Below are 24,923 nucleotides of genomic sequence, written 5' to 3'. Positions count from 1 at the left end.
CCATTAGATATGAGAGAGATCATAAATTCAGATATAAATCTGCTAAAGATATTAAGCTGACACTGTGCTTTTAACTATTCTATGCATAAGGAAATTAGATTTGCAAATGAAAACAAGTGCCTGTTAACCACACCTGGAAATTACAGAAGAAAGGAGAGTTTAACAGTTTAAAAATTGGTATCTTCCATGATTCTCGAAATACTAAGAAGTATTGTTGTTGTTATTTTAATTAACGTTTTAAACCTGAAAAATAATTCCTTACCATAGTGTAAAAAATATGGGACCTGAAGTTAAAACATCCAGGTTCCAAGTTGTGGTTCTTAGACTTATTTTGCTCCAGCCTTTGGGCTGTTTCTTTCAACCCCTGAAGACTCAGCTGGTCATGTACAAAATGACCTTAATCACCTACCTGCACTTCTGTAGAAATTATATAAAAATAAGGCACATGAAAGCACAGCCCATATTATAAAACACAATAGAAACAAACAATTTTTATTGCCTTTTTAAATTGCTGAAGATGTTATAAATTCCTACCAAATCTGTATCACCTTTAGAATAAACAATTTCATAAAAGTTCATGATTAATTTTGGCATTTAAGAGTTCTGGTGATTTTAAATTCTGAACTCTGGTCTTTGATAACCATAAAGGGCTTTTGATGTAATGTCAGGGACTCTACAAAGTTTTTCACCCAGTACTATTAATTCTGGGATTTCAATCAATTCAAAATAAGTTTGACCTGGATTCTTGAAGATTTCAACCAGTCATCATTTGAAATCACCCCTCCTCTCAACAATTTCCCAATCCCAGCAAAGGCAAACAACCAGAAATGAGGAAGATAGAGCTGTTATTCTGCCAGAAGTGAATTATCAACAATAGTAGGTCACCATACCCTCTAATAAATGGCTTGAAACCTGAGACATTTCTCATTAAATAAAAACATAGAAATACTGCCTAAGCACCTATGGGACTAAACAATCCAAGTATTCTGAAGTAAAGACTTCCTGGATGGGAGGGGCATTAAAATTTTTAAGTTCTTAACTTTACATTCAGTAGAAAAGGAGACCAAATTTTCTGAGTCTCTCTTTAGACAAAACAGGCGAACCTAAACTCCCTGACCTCCACTTCACTATTAGCATGCTCAGGACGCATTTAATGGGGGAAAACCTACTTTGTTTTTTTGAATTGGTAGTTTTTTCATGTTACAAGTAAATACGAAAGGAATTAGTTTCTCAGATGAGTAAATGTACAGAGGGTTCTTCTAGGGAAAAAAGAATGAGATCCTTCATGAGTTAATAAAGTCAAAGAGTATCTCTTTTAAGATGGCTTTGGGTATCTGAGCAAGGATAGTTACATGTTTTTTGCAAACACACAAATGTTCCACAATGGATCCTAATTAAAAAAAATCTCTCATGAAGAAGTCTCAATGACCTATAACATGAAAGCCCCTGTAGAGAGTTCTAAAAATGTGGGTTACTGATTATTTTATAATGCCATGTTTCCATCATTACCGTCTCTAATCCATTTTATTCAAAATTCTCTTTCAGTGGAAAACATGAGATAACTGAAAAAAACACCTATTTAAAACATAACTGGTTTCAGTACATTTGTGTCAAGTTATTTTCTATGCAATTGGTTCTTTTCACTGGATCAGAGAGAAAAATTCTAAAAGGTCTACACAATTCTCTGTGTACTAGAAGTACCAGGTGCAGGTCCAAAAATTTTCTGATGCTCCCCTTTAGTTAGAGCAGTACACCTTCTGTTGAACATTACTAGACTGGAAAAATGTAAAAGAGATGAGTTAAAAGTGTGTGAGAAACAAACATATTGGAATCTGGGTGGTGCCTCTGCACCTGTGTTCAGTGAATGACAAGAAGGAGCCTGGGCTGGCTACTGATCACCCATTTATTCGGGGCTCTGAGTAGTCAACCAGAAACAGCTGCATCCTCCTGGAAATAATGTTTCCTCAAAAAAGGTGATACAAATGAAGGAGCACTGTTCAAAGAGTAAGATTCTCACTCTTTTTCTAGATTATAGATTGCGTGATTAGAAAAGAGAGGGAACATTTGCTTTTACTTTTAGAGTACGATGATGTATTTCCAAATGAATTTTTGAGAAAATGTCTTAGGGCCAAAATATAAAATGTTAAAGGTTTCCATAAATTAAGTTAATAAGCAGGCAAGATATTTTTTCATTAACTAGAGATTTTGAAAATCTGCTGAGCTGAAACTGGTTTATAGTAAAACCAACACATTTAATAATCCAACACATTAATCATCATGGGCTGAAGAAGAAACTAGGTTGTGAGTGTACATAAGCTGGGTCAAATACTTTTTTGTTTGCTGATACATACAGCTGATTTAAAAGTACTTGTTACCTGGCTACATGAATTTAGTAAGACACTTGTAGATGTTAGATAGCACTCCAGATGTTATAAAGAATCATGGGAAACAATACTGATGGCCTTAGATTGCCCAGTATCTAGTAACTGCACAGGAAGTATTTAGTTTACTACAGGTACATAAAACTTTCTAGTTCATATTCAGCCCTAACTAGAACTTTGTATTCATTCACGCACTCACTCATGGTGCAACAAACTATTAAGTAAGTGTCTAATGTGTGCTGGTTACTGTGTTCACCAAAATGAATGAGGAAAATCTCCTTGTTCTTGAAGAATTTACAAGATAGTGGAAAAGAGAGGCAAGGGTATATATTTACTCTAATTATAACAGGACGCAGTGTGCTAGAGAAATGAAATGTAGAGTGAGAAAGAAATACAGAAACACATAAGGTGGATATTTACAGTAGACAGGGTGTAGGGCCTAAGTTACCAACCTTGAGTCCTGAGTGGAGCAATTGCTTCTGGCTTCAGTCTCCCTCCCAGGCTGACTCTGAGGCCCCATGCTGATCCTGGTAAACTGACTCAGACTCCTGACACAGTTTATGCTATATGGTTGACTAGACCCTGGATTAAACCTTTATTCCAATTAAACCTGGCAGAAATACTTGAGCTCCTTACCAAAATCTAATCCAACAGGACCTCCATCTCTCAGAATGTCCCAGCAAAACCTACTGCTTAGAGAAACAGTCTTCCCCTTGAAGAAGGATAGATGAGCAGAGACAAGAAGACTAGAATAACCAACAGCTTACTCACAATGACAACTTCTTCACCTGAATGTGAGTGACAGAGGCTGTGACTTACCTTTTCAAGTGGGCAATGGGTACTATCTCGGAGGAATGGAAGCAAGTTCGGTCGATCATATTCAGCATAAAGGCTGATCTGTTTTTCATGGTAGCGCTGCCCCTTATGATGGTCTCTTTTGAAAAGCTTATGCAGATACTAAAAAGAACAAAGGGATAAACCATGAATATTAAAATAAGAAAAGCAATACCTGTTTAACATACCTATTTTCAATTCTCAACAGCTTCCATGGTGAGGCTGGGGGAAAAGCAGTTTCCAGGAAAAAATCTGAATGTGAAAGAGAAATACCTTTGCCAGAGCAAGGAGATTCTGAAACTCTCTAGAACAGCCCAGAGTGGCTTGGTTCTACCACTTACTAACTAGGTGGGGAGGTCACTAACCTCTCTGTAACCAGTTTCTTTATCTGGAAAAATCTCAGAAAAATCTCTGGGTTGTTGTGAGGCTTGAATGAGCTACCATTTGTAAATCACCCAGAACCACGCCTGGCATACACTAAACACTACAGAAACGTTGACAGTATAGTTGACCCTTGAACAACATGGATCTGAACTGTGTGTGTCTACTTACATGCTGGTTTTTTTCCAATAAATATACCTCTGTATCCTGGGGTTCCACATTTGTGGATTCAACCAACTGCAGATCAAACACAGTATTTTTTATCTGCAGCTAGGGAACCACAGATGAGGAGGGCCGAGTGTACGCATTGTTCTACGCCATTTTATATAAGGGACTTGAGCATCTGCACATTTTGGTATCCACAGGTGGTCTTGGAACCAGTCCCCCCAGGATACAGAGGGGCAACTGTAGTTAAGTTTTTGGGGAGTCAAAAGTTATACACAGATTTTCACCTCTGTGAGTTAAGCCGGGCATTGTTCAAGGATCAATCATAGCTGTTAATATTGCCACCGTCATCTGCTTTACTGCAAAAACAAAAAGCTTGATTAATGGTCTCCCTAGGACATAAAAATTCTTGCCTTTATATAAAAGGGGGTAGAATCATGGGATAAGAATATGTTCTTAAAAATTGGAGCAGCAAGCACTAAATTAATCCTCATACATTCTGCATCTCCTCTCTATTAAGAGTATTGAGAATCTGTGTTCGAAATGAAATGCTGCCTGCACTGGTAACATCAAAGACAAAAGTAACAACTAAAAAGCAAGGAGAGTACAGGTATTCTAAACCAATTTTCAAAACTCATTACTTTCCCCAGCTGTCTGGAACAGTTAATGGACTTCAACAGGAAGCAATTCATTTTCTACTCAGAGGCAAGATTAAGTCTACCAATACATTACAAAGAAATTGGAAAATCAATGTTCAATGTTTAATGTTAAATGTAAACAAACATCCCATAACCCACCAGAGGCTAAAAGACTTCATCACATCATTCACATAAAGTACATTCACACCTTGAGTAAATTGGTCCAAAAGAAGCACAGAGCATCCACCTGCCCCTGAGGCTGTGGCTGTCAATGAGTTAGGTGAAGTGTGATATTCCCTGTTTGTGTGGTCACTAAAGAAGCCTAACCAGGACAGATGCATCTCCCAAAGGCAAGAACGGGGGGACAGCAGTCAGACAGAACTCCACGTGGTCTGCCTGCCAGTCCAGTGGCCCCGGCTGGGGGTCAGTGTGTGAGCTGGACACATAGTGGTATTTCCCAGAGAATAGGAAGGCTCTGTCACATCAGCTGAGGTGAATTTATAGAGACATTACGTTACCTGACAGGAAGATGAGCCCTCTTAGGGTGAGATCTGCCACAATTTCACCACTGCACTAATTAGACTGTCACACAGATACCCACCGCCTGCAATGCTGTCTCATGGCACAAAGAGGCTAGAAATCACTTTTATAAACAAATCCCAAGGTGGCCAGTATAGTGCCACCTTGCTCGGGTCAGCAGATAATCTTGAAATTTAAAATCATAAACGATATAGCAATAGCAGCTGCACAAAACTAACTTTTGAATAAAATACTCTATTCCCAGAGTCTTGTCCTGGGGTGCAAAAAGGTAGGCAAAGATACAAGAGCACTCGTGGTATATGGTACCCATAGTTCTACAGGAATAATCCCTATTTTCATTAAAGCCTTTTCTTTGTACACTTTTTAAAGAACATAGAAAACACCTACTCCTGCTTTACTCCCATAATGACAGCAATGCAGAGAATCAAGGTATTCCCCCAAAGAAAATCTAGAACAGAGGGCCTTAACAGCACCACCACCAAGGCCACACCAGAGAAGTGGGACTAGCTACTATCAGGTGAGTGGGAAAAACAAGACGGTTCCTTGATCATTCTGTGGTATAATTTATGTGATAATTATGTTAAATAGTAACAATAGTAGGAAGTCCCTTACTCCTAAGCAAGCTCGATAACACAAAATAAATATGATAACTTTTTCTAAAATCACAAATCAACTGTGAGTCAAATTAAAGTGTCTGATCTGTAATTAATCCCTAACCTGGATTCAGGACATATGCCAAATTTTGATAAATACAGAATACTGTCTGTGGTTAAACCTCCAATCTATTAACCCAAAGAGTTCACTGCAGTATTCTCACACCAGTACTGAAAGGTGATGTGCCCCACTATGCAATCAAAGGGGCAAAAGAAGACAACTGTTATGCTCACCACATGCTGTAATTCTGGTCTGTCTTCTAATTCCTCCACTACCTTTTTAATCTAGAGAAAAAAAGAAAAATTTAAACACAGAGTTATGAGGACACAAATATAGGGGCAAACTTATCTGATACACATCTGTCTTCTTTTTGGCTATAATGATCCCAGACACTCATCTGGTAACATATATGAAAATAAAAGATACTCACTGAAATTTTATCTTCATTGTCCAAAAGCATGTCAACAGCTTTCTGAAATGAAAAAAAAAAAAAAGCCAGTCATTGAAATTTGCCACATAAGAGAAGACTGAACACAATGTATTGTATATCTGTCACAATTAAAGGCAGAAGGCTTATTTTCCATACATAAGGAGGTCCTTAGCCTTACAATCACTGTTAAGTGATATATTTATAAAAGCACGCATTTTAAAATAGGCCTCAACCTGAGGCCTATGTGTGTTGTATACTCCTGAAATGGTACCTTGTTATAACTCACCAAATACAAAATATCTTGACTACACCTATTATAGCCTCCTTGATATTTCAGATACCTTCACAAGTTTTCATGTGAATCTCAATAATTACGGAGAGAATATTGTTCCCAATACCACAAAAATGAGCTTTTCTTCTGGCCACCTGATTACTGACTGAGTCCCTCTACAGATTTCACAGATATAAGGAGCTGGTCTTATCTGGAGAAGAGGATAAGAGCCAGAAAAAAGTAAGATACCTGAAGTTTCAGAATGATATAAGGCTTATGGACTTTTAGAACTTACTTTAGCTACCTCTGATATTCTAGAAACACAAATTAGACAGTTTGTAACAAGAGCCCACCAGACTGAGCCTCAGAATACCTGGGTGTTGTTCTTGCCTCTGCTACTACCTACCTGTCTGCTCTGGACATTTTTTTCTTCTGAAATATGAGGATATTGGGAGATTACCCTTCAGGTACGTTGTAATTAGAAAACTCTATGATTCCTTAGTTTTGGTTCATACTCTTGAATAGCAATTAGTTTCAGCTCATTCATCTTTTTTTCTACAGCTACATTTGCAAAACCAGATTCTTGAGACACATAGGTGGGTGAGTGAAGAGGCATTAGAATATGGGCAAAAGTAATAATTTTTAAATTACTATTATGTTTAATCCTCACCCAAGGAGGATATTTTTCCATTGATTTTTAGAGAGTGGAAGGGAAGGAGGAAGCGGGGGGAGAGAGAAAGGAACATTGATGTGACAGAGACACATCAAGTGGTTGCCTTCCACACAACACACACCCTGACTTGGGGTGGGGATCAGACCTGCAACCCAGGTATGTGCCCCTGACAGAAACTGAACCCATGACCTTCAGGTGGGCAGGCTGACGCTCTAACCACTGGGAAACACCAGCCAGGGCTATAATAATTTTTTATATAAGCGCCTCATCTTCTTAATAATCTTCAGCCAGAGACATAGAACCTCTAGACCTGAACTTCCTGGGAACTGCACTAATTCTCTTTAGATCTGTAGTCCCTAAAGACTTGATTCATTCAGAATGAAAAAAATGAGCTAAAGTCATCTTTCAAAAAAAAGAGGTATATTTAGCTTCTATTTAAATTAAGTTTAAGTTTGTGAAGATTAATAAGTAACATATATGTATAATATATATAATATACACATATATATAATATAGCCTATAATACCTTTACATACATAAATTAAAATGGAAAAATCCCAGAAAACCTTTTGGATCCTTAATATTCTCCTCTTTGATTTACCTAAATTTTCAATTTTCTGAATAAGAACTACTATATTTTATGAACCTTTTTATTTCAATCATTAGAACTTGTCATTAGCTTTCTTTTATAAACACACACACACACACACACACACACACACTCTCACACACGGTTTGTATCACTTTACAAAGAGCCCCTGTGAGCTGTGGAGGCTGGGTGCCATCATTAGTCAAGCAATCCACCATTCAAATTTGTCTTACAATAAAATAACACATCCCACATGTCCTGGATCTAAGTGTCATCTGGGACTAGTGGATACTCCACATGCTAAATCTGTAAATGCGAAGGAATAAAGTTACAATAAGTAGATCAAAATAAAAGTTTACTTAAAATTTTAATTCTGGCACATACAATTTAGAGGGTTGAATGAGCCAAAGCATATAGTTTCTTTGTTTCTATGAATCATGTGAATTGTTTTACTAAAAATTTACTTCACACACAATTTCAAAAGTCCCACATCAAATTATGATTGCTTTTACAGAAAAATCACATCAAATAAAGGATTTCTGAATGGCAACTTCTAAAATACCTAACATACAGCAAGGGTCAGAGTGTTCTGAACATGATCAGCATACAGTCAAGCTATGTGATTTACTAACTACTCTATCATTTGGATAGATGTCTAGTTACTAAAAATTTGAAGGAGTAAAAATAAGTTATCATTATTAAAATAAAATAAAAACATTACCTCGGAATCAAAATCCATTAATAAAACAATTTTATCCTTGATAGAGCTGAAAAGATTATGCTTGTGAATCAACTGGAAAACATCCTTATGTCTTAATGTTAAGTATATTTCCAGAGCATTCCCATAGTTTTTGTCATAGGTATACCTGGTAATAAAAATGTTTTACATTAATGTTCATTAATACTTCTGCTTAAACATAAACATAGTCATATACAAATCATGTCTTACAATATTAAAAAATGAAAAACATGTTTAGAGAAGAAAGTTAACTTTATTTGGAAACTATGCCTTGGATTTAACAATACATGACAAATAAATATTTCTTTTCTTTTTTCCTAATCCTCACCCAGGGATATTTTTTCCATTGCTTTTCAGATAGAGTGGAAAGGAGAGGGAGAGAAGGAGAGAAAGAGAGAGAAAGACATCGATAAGAGAGAGATACATCAATTGGTTGCCTCCTAACTGCGCCCCGACAGGGGCCAGGGAACAAGCCTGCAACCGAGATACATGCCCTTGGCCAAAATCAAACCCAGGACCCTTCAGCCCACAGGTCGATGCTCTAACCACTGAGCCAAACCAGCTAGGGTGACCAATAAATATTACTTTCTCACAGTCTTGCTTTACATCTCACCAAAATTTCAGAAAATTTATAATATTCAATAAAAGTTTCTTTCATAGAAATTTTCTAAATTTTTTATATAAATCCATACAACAACAAAAACTATGATCTAGAATGAAGGAAATGCTTATTCTAATAGTAAAAAAATTCATTCAAATTCTTATAAATAGTATTCAGCTGATAAATGAATGATACTCCAAAAGCTTATATGTAAGGGAGCTGTATAAAATTTAAATGTGTTTTTCTGTTTAAACAATGTTTTACACATTGCTTAATTCTCTATGCTGGCTCCTGAAAGCCAGTTGAACCTAAACTTCACTGTGAGTGCAGTATTAGTACTATATAATTATTAGTATTATTGGTATTTTGTTAGTACTACAGAATCTAAGGAATATCTAGAACAATGTTTCCAGAAGAAAATGATGAGTGTTCTAACTCAGAATGCCACAAACACAACTCCCTCTGTGGAAAGTTTTAAACAGTCCTCAATTCTAGGCAGTTTGGCGTACTTTCCTTAGTCTTGGCAGAAGATATAAGATGGGCAAGAGGGAGGTCTGGAGTGGTGGGAGTGCCAAGAAAGGCCTGAAGCAGGAACAGTCTCCCTGAGATTACCTGCAGTTTGCTTCTTGTTTCACTAGCCAGGAGTGGGGAAACTTTTTTCTGCCAAGGGCCATTTGGATATTTATGACAATATTTGCAGGCCATACAAAATTATCAACTTAAAAATTAGCTATGGAAAAAGCTCCTAGATTTGTTAAATTTCAAGTCCTGCCTGCGGTTGCCTTGGCAGGGCAAGACCAAAAGATTTCACGGGCCGTGTAATGGCCCATGGGCTGGACATTACCCACCCCTGCGAATAGACCAAAGCTCTTTGAGGGCACGAGTACCTTATCTGTCTCTGTATCACAGGCATATAGCACAAAGCCTGGACCACTGAAAGTGCCCAATAAATATGAAACATAATCTAGATTCCATTTACTGAACCCTCAGGTCAATGCTAGGCACTGCACTTAGTTCTTGATTATGATATCTCATGTCTGAAAACCATCCCATAAGGAATTATTACCTGCAGTCTTACAGGTAAGGAGTCTGAGGTTTGATAGACTGACTAGCAGATCCAAGAACGACAGACTCCACAGCCTCATGAGGAAACTAATTTGCCTATGTAATCTAAGACCCAGCACCCTTCCCTTTAGGAACCACTGCCCATACCAAGTACTGTTGACAAGGATTCTTCTCTGGGAAACAGATAACATTACAATGGCACAATTTCACACATTTTTCTTGCCTAGTTGCTTACTGAAGGTTTATGAAAGGTTTTCACTAAGAGTGAATGTAGAAAAACGGTATAAAAGGCTCCCTCCTCTGTGTCCTCCCCATCCAGAGTTTACCAGATCTAAAATATAAAAAACTTCCTATATAGGTTGATTTGGAAAAAGAACTAAATTATACTCACAATTCTGCCAGGGTTTGAAGTAAGGTCCTGTTCTGACTATCTTTCTTCAGGTGATCCCGAACTGCTTGAACTATTACCGAATTGTTGTACAGATCTCCAGGCCATTCTCGAACCAGGGTGGCAAAACCCTAACCAAAGAGGAAAAAGAAGAAAACTCTTGAAATAGGATAACTATCTAAATAGTTTAAACAATGCCTAAAATATTCATGTAAACCAGAAGTAGGGAACATCTGGCCCGTGGGCAATATACAGCACGTGAAATCTTTTGGTCTGGCTCTGCCAAGGCAACCGCAGGCGGAGCTTGAAATTCAACCAATCTAGGAGCTTTTTTCACAGCTAATTTTTAAGTTGATAATTTTGTATGGCCTGCAAATGTTGTTATAAATATCCAAATGGCCCTTGGCAGAAAAAGGTTCCCCACCCCTGATGTAAAGAGACAAAATAATTTTATGATGAAAACTTTGGTCCATAAACACAGCAATTTCCAGACTATGGGTTTAGGGGTGGCCAAGGGAGAGAGAAAATTACTGCACACTAATCTCTATTTACCACTCCTGGGAAGTAGGCGGTGTCATTCACTTCTGTTCTTATTTGATAAAATGCACAAGTAAGAAATGCCCTCTGGTCCTTCAATAAAGTACCACTGCACAGAGAGAATGTAGGTTTGAGTTGCTTTGTCCTCATTCTGGACTAACTGTAGCATGTGGATGACATCTTACAGATACTGTCAAGTCAGCTACTCCCCCACCACCTCTCATGCACGTTAGGTCTGGGCTGCACAGCCAGCACAGCATGCTGTGGCTTGTCCCACAGTAGAACCGCCCAGCATCTTTCAACAAGTGACCATGTTTGTCCTCCTTCCACTCCCGCCTCTAAACCCAGTTTTCGTCGGGAATTTGGGACTCTGGTTCAAGTCTTATCTCCTAGCTCTTACCCTGACTATCACTGGATCTCAAATTTTGTGGTTCTGATAGAAAACCCCAGATCATCTGGATCTTGTTTCTCTCCCATGGCTGATTCTTGGCTTGTATCCTGGGGAGCCTCTGCCCTCCTGATTCCTGACTTTTAGCAAGTAGAAGTAAAAATCTTCATATTATTGAAAAAAAATCATATTAATATTAAATAACCAGTGCTTTAATATACTACTATGAATTTACTTAAGTGATATTTAGAAATGAAAATCGTGTGGTACAATTCGCTTCTGTAAAGTACCAGGACTTCGTAAGAAGAAAATCTCAAAACGATCAGAAACATAGTCTCCATTAAAGTCCTCCCAATTTCTCCTAAAGTGACCCCCAGGAAGGGTGGCAAGACATGACAACAACAGGCTACACATTTCCATTCAAACTTTCTACATATGAGCATGATTACATTTGATTTGAGAGATTTGAGGAGGGGGCTAAGTCAAGATGATATATTTTATAAAACTACTAAATAAGAACATTAAAATATTCTCTAAACCAAAATGATAGTTTGGATTCCCACCAAATAACTGGTAGCTCTCAGTAGTCTGGAGACTGGGAATAATACTGTTCAGGTAAAGAAGAAAGCTTGGCTCCACTTTCTTTTCCCTGTTTATCCAACGGCCTCAAAGTAATGCCAACTTATGATGTAAAATAAGGCAAACTGACTGGTCATGTTGTATGATAAAAGCATGCTGATTCCAACATAAACTGCAATTAGTGTTTATTACATGTCCTATTAAACTTTTCCCTCCTTAATGGGCTTTGTATACCTGTGAATAAACGTGCTAAGAAATACTGATGAAATTAACCCTGTGGCCATTATTATTAATTACAAAATCAAGTTATCAGGAAGCTATTACGTTTAAGTTAGCAAAGTCAAGAGACATCTCAGTGTCCATTATAGTAAGCAAAAGGTTAGAAATATTCATTAAATAAAATGCCATAGAAATTGTCCCACTTTTAACATGCCTATACATTTCTCATTAATATTATAAAACAAAGCTTAACTATTTAAAATAATTCTGCTAGGATGTAAATTAACAGGCAAAACAATATGCATTTCAGTAAAAACCCTATACAAATAAGTCATGAAGCATCATCAACTCCAAGGAAATACTGATATTTCATATCTTTTTAGGAAGAAAAGAATATGGGTAAGTCAATATTCCAGAAGTACAGCTTTATTAAAAAATCTGGCCTTTAATGCTGTTTAACAGCACAAAATTTTCATCTACATAACATGTGATAAAAAATCTTGCTACAGAACAATGCTATCTGACTAAATATGGGACAATTTAATTCAAAATTAAACATGAAACTGAGAAAAATGGAAAGTAAATATGAATTATTTATAAAAGCTTATGACAATAAAAAATTGTTTATAACATTAGTAGGAAGGAGGAAGACACCCAAAACATTCAGGAAAAAGAAATCTATAAGCTCTAAGTTTAAGTCATGCTTTTTTCCTTCAGTCTCAGTCAAAAGCCTTCCAGATATGCCCTAACCAGGTGGCTAAGTTGGCTGGAGCGACGTAGTGTACGGCAAAAGGTTGTGGGTTCGATTCCCGGTCAGGGCACATACTTAGGTTACAGGTTTGACCCCCGGTCAGGGCATGTACAGGAAGGCAACTGACCGATGTTTCCCTTGCACACTGATGTTTCTCTCTCTCGCTCTCTTTCTCCCTTTCTCTCTCTCTATAAAAACGTATCATTGGGATTTTAAAAGAAGAAGTCTTCCAGATATGTGTCAAAAGGATAATTTTGATGGTACAGAAATTAAAAGTTTCTTGAAAAAGAGCTGAATCGTGTGAAAAAAAACTGTAACAGAATCATAAAAATAATAAAATTGCTTTTTATGATTAAATTACATTACTTTTTATAAAGACATATATAATAAGCTGCAGTATTTCTTCATAAAGTGCATACTATTTTCCATCATTTTCACAGAATACTCATAATTCTATTTTGGGATGATGTACAAAGACAGAATATTTATGACAGCCACTCTGTGTAGTCAGACATACTGGAAAGAAATAGAAGTACATTATAAGTCTTTATACACTGAAGAAACCTTTTCCAATAACTATGGACAATACTGGCCTCTCTTTAGATATTTTAGAAAACATATTACTCTGTCTTACTTATTTTTCTAGTTGTTTAAAGCTTATTAATATGGTCTCCCTGGTCAGTCTGTAAACCCAACGAAGGCCAAGACCGTGTTTTTTAATTTCTCTAGCATCCAACATAGTACTCAGCCCAGTTCTAGAACACAGCAGATTCCAAAAAAAGGTATGTTGAATTGAACTGAAAAGGAAATAAATAGAAACCATAGCCTACATGAGTTGGTATCTAGCATAAATGACAGAAACTATTACCATAAAAATATTCTGTACAGATCCAGAAAGGAATAGATCCATGCTGTTAGGGAAGACTGGATTTTTATAATACATCTATTAAGAGAACAAGATGAAGAAACACTGCCTCCATTAGTATGTATGATTATTAAGGAAATATTTTGTTCAACTTGAATTCATGCTAATGCACCTAATTTCTTTCTTTAAGAATACAGGTTATAAAAGTAAAGGGATTATACAGATCATATATATGCATCGTGATGCTCTGATCTTACATATCCAGGATTACCTGGTTGACAGTAACTGACCATATACTTGAGTTATCAGGGTAAGAGATCACTATCTTAAAGGTCCCTTTAGATCTTAAGATGTAAAAATAATCTCAGAGTTGAAACAGTGTTTGCTATATTACCATTCCTTAAACTGAATCAGTTATTGGTTAAAAAAGTATCTTAACAAGGTGCTTAGTACTCAGTAGGCACTCAAAAACATAGGAGTTCCTTTTCTCATTCCCCCTCTAGTCTGACTGCCCACCAGAAATCTCATCTTTTCAGAAGGGGAACCAGGTTGAGTCTTAGTTACAATATTTTATTGATAGCTTTATTAAGAGCTTTGTTGATAGCTTTATATCAGGGTTTCTCAACCTCAGTAATGCTGACATCTGAGGACAGGTCATTCTTTGTGGCAGGGGCCTATCTTGTGCATTGTGAGATATATAACAGCATATTCCTGCTGGCCTCTGACCTCTAAATGACAGTAGCACAAACTCCTCTGAGGGACAAAACCAGCCACTGTTGAGAACCACTGGTTTACATGCTTGGGTGTGACTCAGACTATGAGTGATTGCTGAAGGATCATCGTTCCATTCACACTTGTATGCCTAGTGCCTAACACATTCCTGGAATGTAGTAGGCAGTAAACAGATACTTTCTGAATAAATGTGTGTTAAATGAACAAAATTAAAAAATTATTATCCATTTTGGGTGCATGCAAACAGCAAACTTAAATTACAATCCAGGCATGCTATGTATTAAATGTATGGCCTGGGTCAAGTTATATAATTTCTTTATTCTTTACTTTCCTCATCTGTAAAATTGGTATTACTATTTATAGTGTTGGTGGGAATATAAAAATCACAATTTGCATGTAAAAGTTCATTGTATAGCAGACAATCAATTTATGAACTGCCTTTCTCCTTAATCAATAAGCAAACAGATCATTTCTAATCCCTTTCCCCATTTCTACCTCCTCAATTTCTCTTTAATTCTCCTTTGGGAAATTTAATTCTGAGTCTCACATGTTAGAACGTTCTGATTTCTTTAGGGGGGATAAACAGCAGCAGCTGCTATTCTACTTATGAAATCCCCAAATGGCACTTAGTCCCTTTTTCTATTAAGTTGGTAACTTTGAGAAATTCTCCAAAATTTACATGGATTAGAAATTTTTCACCATCTACAAAAACATTAGTTATCACTGGAGTTTATCTACCTCAGTTTCATCTACCACACACAAACTGCAAATCAGTTAACTTTAAACTAGTTGCTCCATTATATTATTTTTCTAAATTTCTTAACATTTTCCATTGAAAACAAGTAAATATGACCATGCCTGAATGCAATACCTCATAATCACTTTCCAAAAATTCATGTAAAATCATTTCATAGATGAGTGGTTTCAGGACTGGATCCCCTCTTGGCAAATAAGGACTAATAGCCTAGGGAAGGAAAAGGAAAAACACACACAAAACAACCTTTAAAAAGTGGTAAAACAAAACTATACTCAAATTATGCAAAACCATAAAAGTATATTTTCAATTTTAAAATTTAAGGCAACAAAGTACTTTGGAAAATTATTATAAAGTGAAAAGATTCAAATAAACTCTACTTTCTTATAACACACTATAATTTTTTTTAAGTATCTATAAAGGATATATATATTTGAATGAATAAAAACTGCCTTGGTTAACTTGCATCTCTGTTCTTTCTGATGAACTAATGAAAATCTAAACAATAAGGGGGAGAAGGTCACAGAGATGATAATAAAAGTCAACCTCTTAAGTAATCAATCAGTATAGGTCATCTATTCAACTTTCTTTCCTTCAATTGAAATATATCAACCTTTAAAAACTCAAAATCATCTTTTGAAATCAGGGGGAAATACATCTTGTGTTCTTCAGCTATTTCAGCGCTGTGTTAAGTGTCAAATTTCCAAATACTGTCAAATGATGATGTAGGGAACTATGCACCAAAATCACCATTCCAAGGAGCTCACAGCCCCAGAGGAAGGTAGACAGACATCTGAACAGCCAAATTGAATATTATGTGGAGTGGTATAAGAGCGGAATTAACAAGGTGCTGTGGCAACTCTTGCACACTGGAGCAGAGATCACAGAAACCCAGGTCTGTCAGGCAAAGAAAGGCAAAAAAAGGCCACCCTGGCAGGGGGATCAGCATAAGCAAAGGCGTAGAGCCATGTAAGCATACTCTGTATTTAAGGAGGTGACAGACGTGGAATGAGGTAACTGAAGGAAGATAAGGCTGGAGAGGAAGGCGAGGCCAGGTCATGGAAGGAATTCAGATTTTATCTTATGGGCAGGAGGGAAACAACAGATATTACGGAAGTGAGAGCAGCACGTTATTTTTTAAATAGCTAACTCTGGGTCAGGGTTGCTGGTAGATCTATCAAGAGTTAAGGCAGCAGTACCAGAAGGAAAGAAAGAGGCCCAATTGATACTGACAGAGTAAAACTGAAAAGAATTAGAGATTAAACAGAATAAGGTGTTAAACAGAGTTAGACATTCTCATCAAAACAGTGGCTTTCAGCTATTAAGCATGGAGGAATGGGCATAATGTGATGTCATAAACACACATTGAAAAGAGAATGACCGAATTTGGGGAAAAAATGGAATCACATTAATTTAAGTGATCCATTTGAGTGATCCTTATCAGCAATATATACAAGGAAAAATGGCCATCACATACTTCCTACGTAGATAAGAAACTCAAAAGAGAAGTCTAGGTTATGGAGCTATCTAGGTAAACATGGCCACAGGACTGGATAACACCCTCCAGAAACAGCCCAATAAACATGAGAAGAAGTGTCCTTGGGGTATCCCAGGGAAGAGAATACTTATGGGGCTGACCAGCTGAGTAACTGGGAATTTTTAAAAGAATATTCATAATGCCAAGAGAGCAGTGAAAAGGCCCATACATATGTTAAAGCTTTTTTTTTTAAATAAACAAATATAGGAATACTTTATTTACCTGGATATTGTGCACCACGTTAAAAGATAAATAAATGGCCCTGGCAGTGTTGTTCAATGGTTAGAGCGTCTGCCTGCCCACCGAAGTGTCTCAGATTCTGTTCCAGTCAAGGGCATGTACCTGGGTTGCAGGTTTGATGCCCGACCCTGGTCAGGGCACGTGTGGGAGGCAACCAATAGATGTGTGTCTCTCACATTAATGTTTCTGTCTCCCTCCCGCCACTCTTCCCCACCAAAATTAATAGAAAAAATATCCTTTGGTGAAGATTAACCCAAAAGAAAGCAAGATAAAAACAATGAAGTATCAAAATTATTTGTTAGAGCTACATAATCAAACTTTCCCATTTATTTTACAGTAAGTAAAGTATTATTTAAAAAAGCATTAACCTTAAGTACATTTGAAAAAAACCCCGCATGTTTCATAATCTATTGGATGAAACTATACCTATTTTCCACATTCATTAAAAATAACATGACTAGCCCTGGCCAGGTGGTTCAGATGGTTGGAGCGTCATCCGGTACACCAGAAGATTTTGGGTTCAATTCCCGGTCAGGGCACATACTCAGTTTCAGGTTTGATCCCCAAATATGGGTGGTAACAGATCATTGTTTCTCTCTTTTTCACTCCTTTTCTCTCTCTAAAAACATATCCTCGGGTGAAGATTTAAAACACAAAAAACAAAAAATAATGACTAGCCCTGGCCAGTAGCTCTGTTGGTTAGAGCGTCATCCCCATACACCAAGGTTGAGGGTTCAATTTCCAGTCAGAGCACATACAAGAAACAACCAAAGATTACATAAATAAGTGGAACAACAAATCAATGTCTCTCTCCCTCTGTTCCTCTTTCTTTCTAAAATCAATCAATAATTTTTTTTTTTAAAAAAGGAACATGAAAACTTCATCTGAACATAGAACTGGAAGGGGATAAAAAAGTGAACACCTCATTTATGTAATACATTATATACGTGTATTTTTATACATATGAAATATAAATCAGGTTTATATTCTGAAACTAATCTAAAAGTTTCATTTTTCTTCCTTGCTGAGATAATACTAACTTCCCAATAAAGAAGTGACTACTATTGTCTTAATTTTATTTCCACCTCAATAAGTACATACCTTGTTTTATTGTACTTTGCTTTATAGCGCTTCACAGATACTGCTTTTTAAAAAAAATACAAATTGAAGGTTTGTAGCAACCCTGCGTGGAGCAAGTCCATTGAAACCATTTTTCCAATAGTCTCAGATGATGATTGGCATTTTTTTTTTTAGCAATAAAGTATTTTTTAATTAAGGTATGTGCACTCTTTTTTTAGGTATAATGCTATTTCACATTTAATAAATTACAGAATAGTGTAAACAACTTTTATATGCACTGGGAAACAAAATCACGTGACTTGCTTTATTGAGATATTTGCTTTATTGCACTGGTCTGAAACCTAACCCACAATATCTCCAAGGCATACCTATATTAATAAACTACATACAAAAATTAAGAGTTAAAAATAAAGTAAGGCTTACCTTAAGCTGTCCAATTTCTTTGAATTTATAAACTTCATATTCCCAGAGTGCTGCATTTTTCCCAAGAATTTTCTGGCATTTGCTGGCAGCAAAAACATCACAGAGAGAAAGAAAGTATAAGCAAAAAAATAGACAGAATAAGTAGACATTTCCTCTCATCTTAGAGTTTTGAAAAATTTCTGTCTCAAGTACCACTGAACATAAAGGTATTACTGGTACTCATTTGATTGTATATACAAGGTTGATGAAAGTCATAAAAATTAATACAAAATACTTCTAAAGATGAATACCTTTCAGAAGACTACAATTTGGGGTTTTCCTCATGACTTTCCTGTTCTGAGTTTCCTATTTATCCAGATAAGCACTGCTGATTTGGGGACCTTTCTTGCCTTGAAGAAATGTCATCATACCCAAAAGTGCCAATTTAAATCACTTCTTGAATGGCTTTAAATAATGGACTATAAAATTAGACTTAAGAAAATTAGAATCCTATTCTAGTACTAATGTATATAATCTGGAGAAGTGTTCACATATGAATAAAACTTTACTCAATTTACACATCAATGAAATATATTTCCCTAAATCTCAGGTGAGGAAAAGTAGGCTTGAAGGCTACCTTCCATGTTAGCCATGTACACGCAGTCCTGCAGAAGGGCAGCACACAACTGCAGGCAAAGCCACTCATATGACACACTCATACAACCACATGTGTGTTTTCTGTCCACCACAGACCCCTGAAACCCAGGAGTCTGGGGTCTGATCACTTCCATTTAATTGCCACCCTCTTGTTGAGAGACACTTCTGCTTGAATTGCAAGCAGAGGCATGGACTGCCTTTATTTTAAACTACCTTCCTCTCAAGGATGCTTGTTGAGTGAAGAGCCCTGAAAATTAGAGGACTCAAATAGTGCTTCCCTCCAGAGCAAAGAGCAGGTTTTTTTTCTATCCTGTATAATAAAAGTAACAACTTCCTCTGAAGCCAAGGGAAGGGAAACTTACTGCCCATTGTAAAAGAATCAGATACTCTAAGTTCAGGGTCCCTCTCCTGTAACACAACCCACTGCCTGTGTAGGCCCTCTTTGTGTTGCGCTGTGAGAACTGGGGCTGTGGGATCTGGCAAGTGCTGGTGTTTGGCTACTATTACTGATGAGGCACCTTTGAAACCGTGACAAGCTAACTTGTTAGTTTATAAAACAGATAAAAATCTCAGACTCTTCATGGGTTTTGACACCTTTTTCATTAAGTAATGAGAAAAATGTTTGGTGAAAATGAGATAGTAGGTAGGTAAATAATATATATCAATCTGTTCTGTGGTTAAAACCATTAATAGTAAAAAATTGCCCATTAGAAAGATTTTTTTAAAAAGCCTGTCAACTGCAGAGAATGGCTTATTTTTACTGCTAACATTGATCAGTTCTATTTATATTAACAAGTAAATGTGATTATTACCGTGCTGCTATGTCATACTCTCCTTTTTCCACCAGATGGTTTATATATGCCAAGCCGATGTCCTAGAAAAAATTAAATGAAGGAATTTCATAATTAACTGGAACTGAAAAGCTGAGTGTGTTTCTGAGGAGGCCACCACATTAGGGTCCTATTAGCACTACTGACTGAAACCTATTTATATATCTTAGTTTGCTTTATGTAATTATGCCCTTTTTTTCCTTAAGCATATTTCTGTAATTATGCTCATTCTCATCCTAATCATATTTAAATATACTTGTATTTTCACAAATTTTAGAATTCACAATGAGCTTTCATCTGTAAATGTGAGCTACCTGTGTACTCTATGTTAAGTCTGAAGAAACGTGGTAAGAAAAGCAAAATGATAGAACATCATATTAAAGGGAAATATTAAAGTGAAAATGAGCTCAGAAAAATATGTAATTCAAACACATGAGATTACAGATGAGGACACTGGGCCTCAAAGCAGAACTGACTGGATTCAAAGTATTCATGTTTATTCATTTATTCTACCTCGGTTCTGAAAGGATTTGGGGTGCCCTGTGGCAGCAGAGGCATGAGAGCTCTTGCTTGACTTCCCCATGACTCCTCTTATGAAATACTACTTTCGCCCAAAAACATTTTCATGAGAAGCTTAAACTCAACATATATAACAAAACTTGGATTTTAAGTTCTACTTTACGTACAAAGAAGTTTTTGCGGAATTTTTTCCTGGATGACAAAATTGGCATGAGTTCATTTCTCCCTCTGCCTACCTGATTATGAAATTACATTGTGCCAAGAGAAAAAAGTCTATGCATAATCAATGCATAGGACATGCCTATTCCAAGAGTGAAGGAAACTACACATAGTTCTTATTTTATTTTTACTTTAATGACTACTACGTAGGGAATCCTATTTCAAATATATAGGAACTATAGAGTAAAGAAACGGTGCCTAAATTTATTTCTCTGAAAACAGACCACATATCACAATATCAATGGAAAGCTTCTGTCCAGGTTCAAAGTGTCAATTTCTGCAACCTTTCTTCTCATGCCATGGCCCCTTTCCATGTGGGGTTTATTCTACCACACATCCTCTTTCTCTGTAAACCTTAAACTTCAACCCAATTTTATCTCTTTTCCCTTAGCATAAGCATATTAAGTGTCTCTTTTACATAAAATATCCATCACCACCACCAACCTTCCCATGATGTCACAGGTCCCAACAAGTTTTCACTCTTCTCTACTTCATAACTAGTCTACATTTTACTTCATAATCTCCTATTTACTTTTCACTCTCTAGAACATGTTGAGAATAAATAATACATATACATAAAATTCACTAGTCACTTTCATATTACCAAACCAAATGTACAACTGACTAGCTGAGGTTGTCTTACTTTTGACCTGCTAACCTCAACCATTTGAGCATTTAACTCTCTTTACTCTGAAATTCTCTCCTTTCTCAGCTCCCATGGCATAATCTTCCTCTGGCTGTTCCAAATCTGTTTGTATGCATAATCCCTTGAACGTGAGTGTTCCCAATGGTTCCATTCATCGTCCTCTGTTCTCTAATGCTAGACACTTGCACTGTGTGGATTAGTCCAAACACGCGCAGTCACTTGTTTGCTGGTGATTCTCCCAAATCTATTTCTGAGTCCAGATCTTTCCTGAGTTCCGCTATGTTCTATAGGTGGCAAAAACTCAATGTGTCTAAACCAAAACTCACCCCCGCTACACACACACCGGATCCTATTACACCTTGCATAGTCTCTTTCTCTCCCCCTCCCCTCCCCCTTCTTGCTCTCCTACTTTACTCCTCCTCTCCCTTCCCCTTTTCCCTCCCTCTCTCCCTCTCTCTCTCTCCCCATCCCTCCTTCCCTCCAAATGGCAATACCATCCACCAGAGGCCCAAGACCAAAGCCTGAGAGTCAGCCTAGATTTCTCACTCTCACTTCCCCGTGCACAGAGCCAGTCATCAAATTCCAAAGAGTCCAGTTGACCATGTCTTCCACCTACCTTCACCACTCCATTCCTATCAACTTTGCAGGTCTCATCACTTCCACCTCTACATCAAGAAGGGAATCATACCTCACTGATTCCTATCTCAGCTGGCCTCCCTCTGGCCCCATTTCCATCAGAGAATCTTTCTAACAAGCAAATGTGATGAGGCACTGAAAGCTTAAACTGTCTTCTAGAGGTTCCAAGACACAGCCAAACTCCTAATTACACATGGCCTTTCAGGATCAGATTCTTCCTATGTATAAACTCCTCAACTACTCCACATAGCAAGCAGGCCAAGCAGTTTCACTACCCTGCACCATGACATATACTATTGGCTGGAATGCCTTCTGCTTCATTTTTAGACAATCCTTTCTTATTCTCCACAATTTTGAATGGAAAAAAAAGAGATGCCCCAGTTCTTTCGCTGTTTATTTCCTGAATTATTTTGCTTGCACATTCTTGGGAATTAGGCTTTTATGCGGAGTTTTACAAAGAAGCTTAAGCTGGGGGAAGTATAGGCAAAAGGAAGTTGTGATGAAAAACAAGTAACCATAAAAGACTAAGTTTCCAGTTTTCATCTGTAAACAAGAGTCCTGGGCTAGATGGTTTCAAAGGACCCTTCACACTCAGAGGTTAAGATTTATTTCCTGCGTTTCTTCTGCACATTCATTGTCACAGTTAGCAAAGAAACAGGCATTCAGTCAGTATATTTTTTCAGAGTCCAAATGTAATAAAAACGTATTTGATGTCCTAAATTAGTCTCCATAACAAAATCAATTGAGTCTGTTATTATAGAAACACTGTGAAGCAATCTACTTTTATGAAACCACTCTTGATACATTTTGTGATAATGTGGTTTCACCTATGATTTAAAGAAACCTCTCCACACATAACTGGAAAGCTTTGTACTTAAAGTGTATTTCACAAATCCAGTTTCCAAATTACCTAAAACTATCTCCTAGCAGGTGTTCAAGTCTCTTGTTTACAAGCAGAAACTGATTCAATAAAATAAAATATTTTCATCTTACAGGTTGGAGAATTAGTTTGAAATAAATTCTCAAAAGATAGGAAGAATCAGTTCTTTTTAAATTACTTTCAGTTTCATTATAACTTATTGAAAGATAAAATATATAAAGTACTCATACTACTCAACAAAAGGAAGACAAACAATCCAATTTAAAAAAGACCTGAATAGACATTTCCCCAAAGAGGACATACAGATGGCCAAGAAACATATGAAAAAATGCTCAATATCACTAATCATCAGAGAGATGCAAATTAAAACAAGGAGGCACCACTTCACATCGGACAGAATGGCTATCATCAGTAAATCAACAAACAAGAAATGCTGGCAAGGATGTGGAAAAGGGAACTCCAGTACACTGTTGGTGGGAATGCAGACTGGTACAACCACTATGGAAAACATTGTGGAGTTTCCTCAAAAAATTAGACATGGGACTGCCATTTGACCCTGTGATCCCACTTCTAGGTATACATCCTAAGAAGCCTGAAAAACCAATCAGAAAGAATATATGCACCCCTATGTTCATAGCAGCATAATTTACAGTAGCTAAGATCTGGAAACAGCCCAAGTGCCCATCAGTAGATGAATGGATTAAAAAACTGGTATATTTGCACAATGGAATACTACGTAGCCGTAAAAAAGAAGGATCTCTTACCCTTTGAGACAGCATGGAAGGACCTGGAGAGTATTACGCTAAGTAAAATAAGTCAGTCAGAGAAAGACAAGAATCATGTGATATCACTTACATATGGAATCTAATGAACAAAATAAACTGACAAAATAGACCCAGAAACTCTGAAGCTGATATATATTAGAGGGAAGGGTGGGGATGGGAAGAGATTAACCAAAGAACTTATACGCATATATGCATAACCCATGGACACAGACATCAGTGTGGTGAAAGCCTGGGGAAAGCGCTGGAGTAGGGTGGAGGGGGTCAATGGCGGAAAAAAGGGGAAATCTGTAATACTTTCAACAACAAGGATAAACTGAAAAAAAAGGAAGAAAGATAAAATTATATTTCAAATAATAAAATTACACACTTACCAGAATCTTATGTCTTTTAATGTTCTTCTGGCTAATTTCAGATGCCATCAAAGCTTCCTATATTACATAAGCATGATAAAAGGAGTAGAAAAGGTGGAGGAAATATGGGAGAGAGTGGTAAAGATATGAGTTATAAACACAATATACTTATTATGTTTTAGAGTTCTAGACTACATAAATAAAGCCCCATTTTCCCTTGGCTTTTGCTTCAAGCACAGGAATTTCTAATGCTATGGTTGAATGAGACTCACTGCATTCAAACTCAAACAAAAGCATGCAACCAAAATGAAGACTCCTCTTATTTCCATTTTAATTAATTTCCACATTAGGATATTAGAATTACTTTTCAGACAGAAATCAAAATATAACTAAAGCTCCCAGATTCAAACAAAAAAAAATTCATCTGTCTTTTCCTATTTGATACATTAAAAGTAAACTATATGCTTATGTTTAGGTATATCTACAAATAAGATTTTGAAAATCTCTGATTTGATTTTTACTCTGGAAAGTTTACAATTATTACTTTAACACAAATGTTTAAAACATAGAATTATTTCTTTAAGAAACTATTTGGAGCTAAAGCAATATGGTATGAACTTGGTACCAATACCTGGACTCTAAATAGTTTATAAATTAAAAATTTTTTCCCCAAATCCTTTCAGATGGTCACAAACTTAAAGTAATCTATAAATAGTTTATTTTTGTTTGTCTTTAGCTGATTGGTATACAAAGCCCATCAAGAGAGTTTCTGTAACTAAACCAAACACAATAATGCCTTTGTGGCATTATAGTTAAAAAATGTTTCCTTTTCTTTTCTTTTTTAAATCATAATGGGACTTTAGCTACTAAAATTAGTCTGAACCAACACTAAATAAAGTAGACATCATTCCATCTGAACAGGTAGTTCAACTATCCTAAGTGAACATTAATTTGGTAGCTTTATTTTT

At 36.6% G+C, this 24,923-nt stretch overlaps 1 protein-coding gene across 4 annotated transcripts in view; it reads right to left on the bottom strand.

Moving 5' to 3' along the window:
* VPS41 (VPS41 subunit of HOPS complex) overlaps positions 1–24,923 on the bottom strand; it is a 184,681-nt gene that overhangs the window by 27,516 nt on the left and 132,242 nt on the right. For all 4 annotated transcript variants that reach the window (XM_087821080.1, XM_016199147.2, XM_087821082.1 and 1 more), the window contains 9 exons: positions 23,977–24,033; positions 19,903–19,964; positions 18,455–18,536; positions 15,292–15,384; positions 10,353–10,480; positions 8,278–8,422; positions 6,024–6,065; positions 5,827–5,877; positions 3,201–3,338 (listed from right to left, as the gene is read on the bottom strand). In XM_087821080.1, the coding sequence (XP_087677206.1) occupies positions 3,201–3,338; positions 5,827–5,877; positions 6,024–6,065; positions 8,278–8,422; positions 10,353–10,480; positions 15,292–15,384; positions 18,455–18,536; positions 19,903–19,964; positions 23,977–24,033 (798 nt within the window). The remainder of the gene's footprint in view (positions 1–3,200; positions 3,339–5,826; positions 5,878–6,023; positions 6,066–8,277; positions 8,423–10,352; positions 10,481–15,291; positions 15,385–18,454; positions 18,537–19,902; positions 19,965–23,976; positions 24,034–24,923) is intronic.

This window comes from Miniopterus natalensis, chromosome 10 (genome assembly GCF_054644295.1).
Source record: "Miniopterus natalensis isolate mMinNat1 chromosome 10, mMinNat1.hap1, whole genome shotgun sequence".
Lineage (NCBI taxonomy): Eukaryota > Metazoa > Chordata > Mammalia > Chiroptera > Miniopteridae > Miniopterus > Miniopterus natalensis.
Note: the sequence above shows the minus strand (reverse complement) of the source record. Positions and strands in the feature narration are given on the sequence as shown.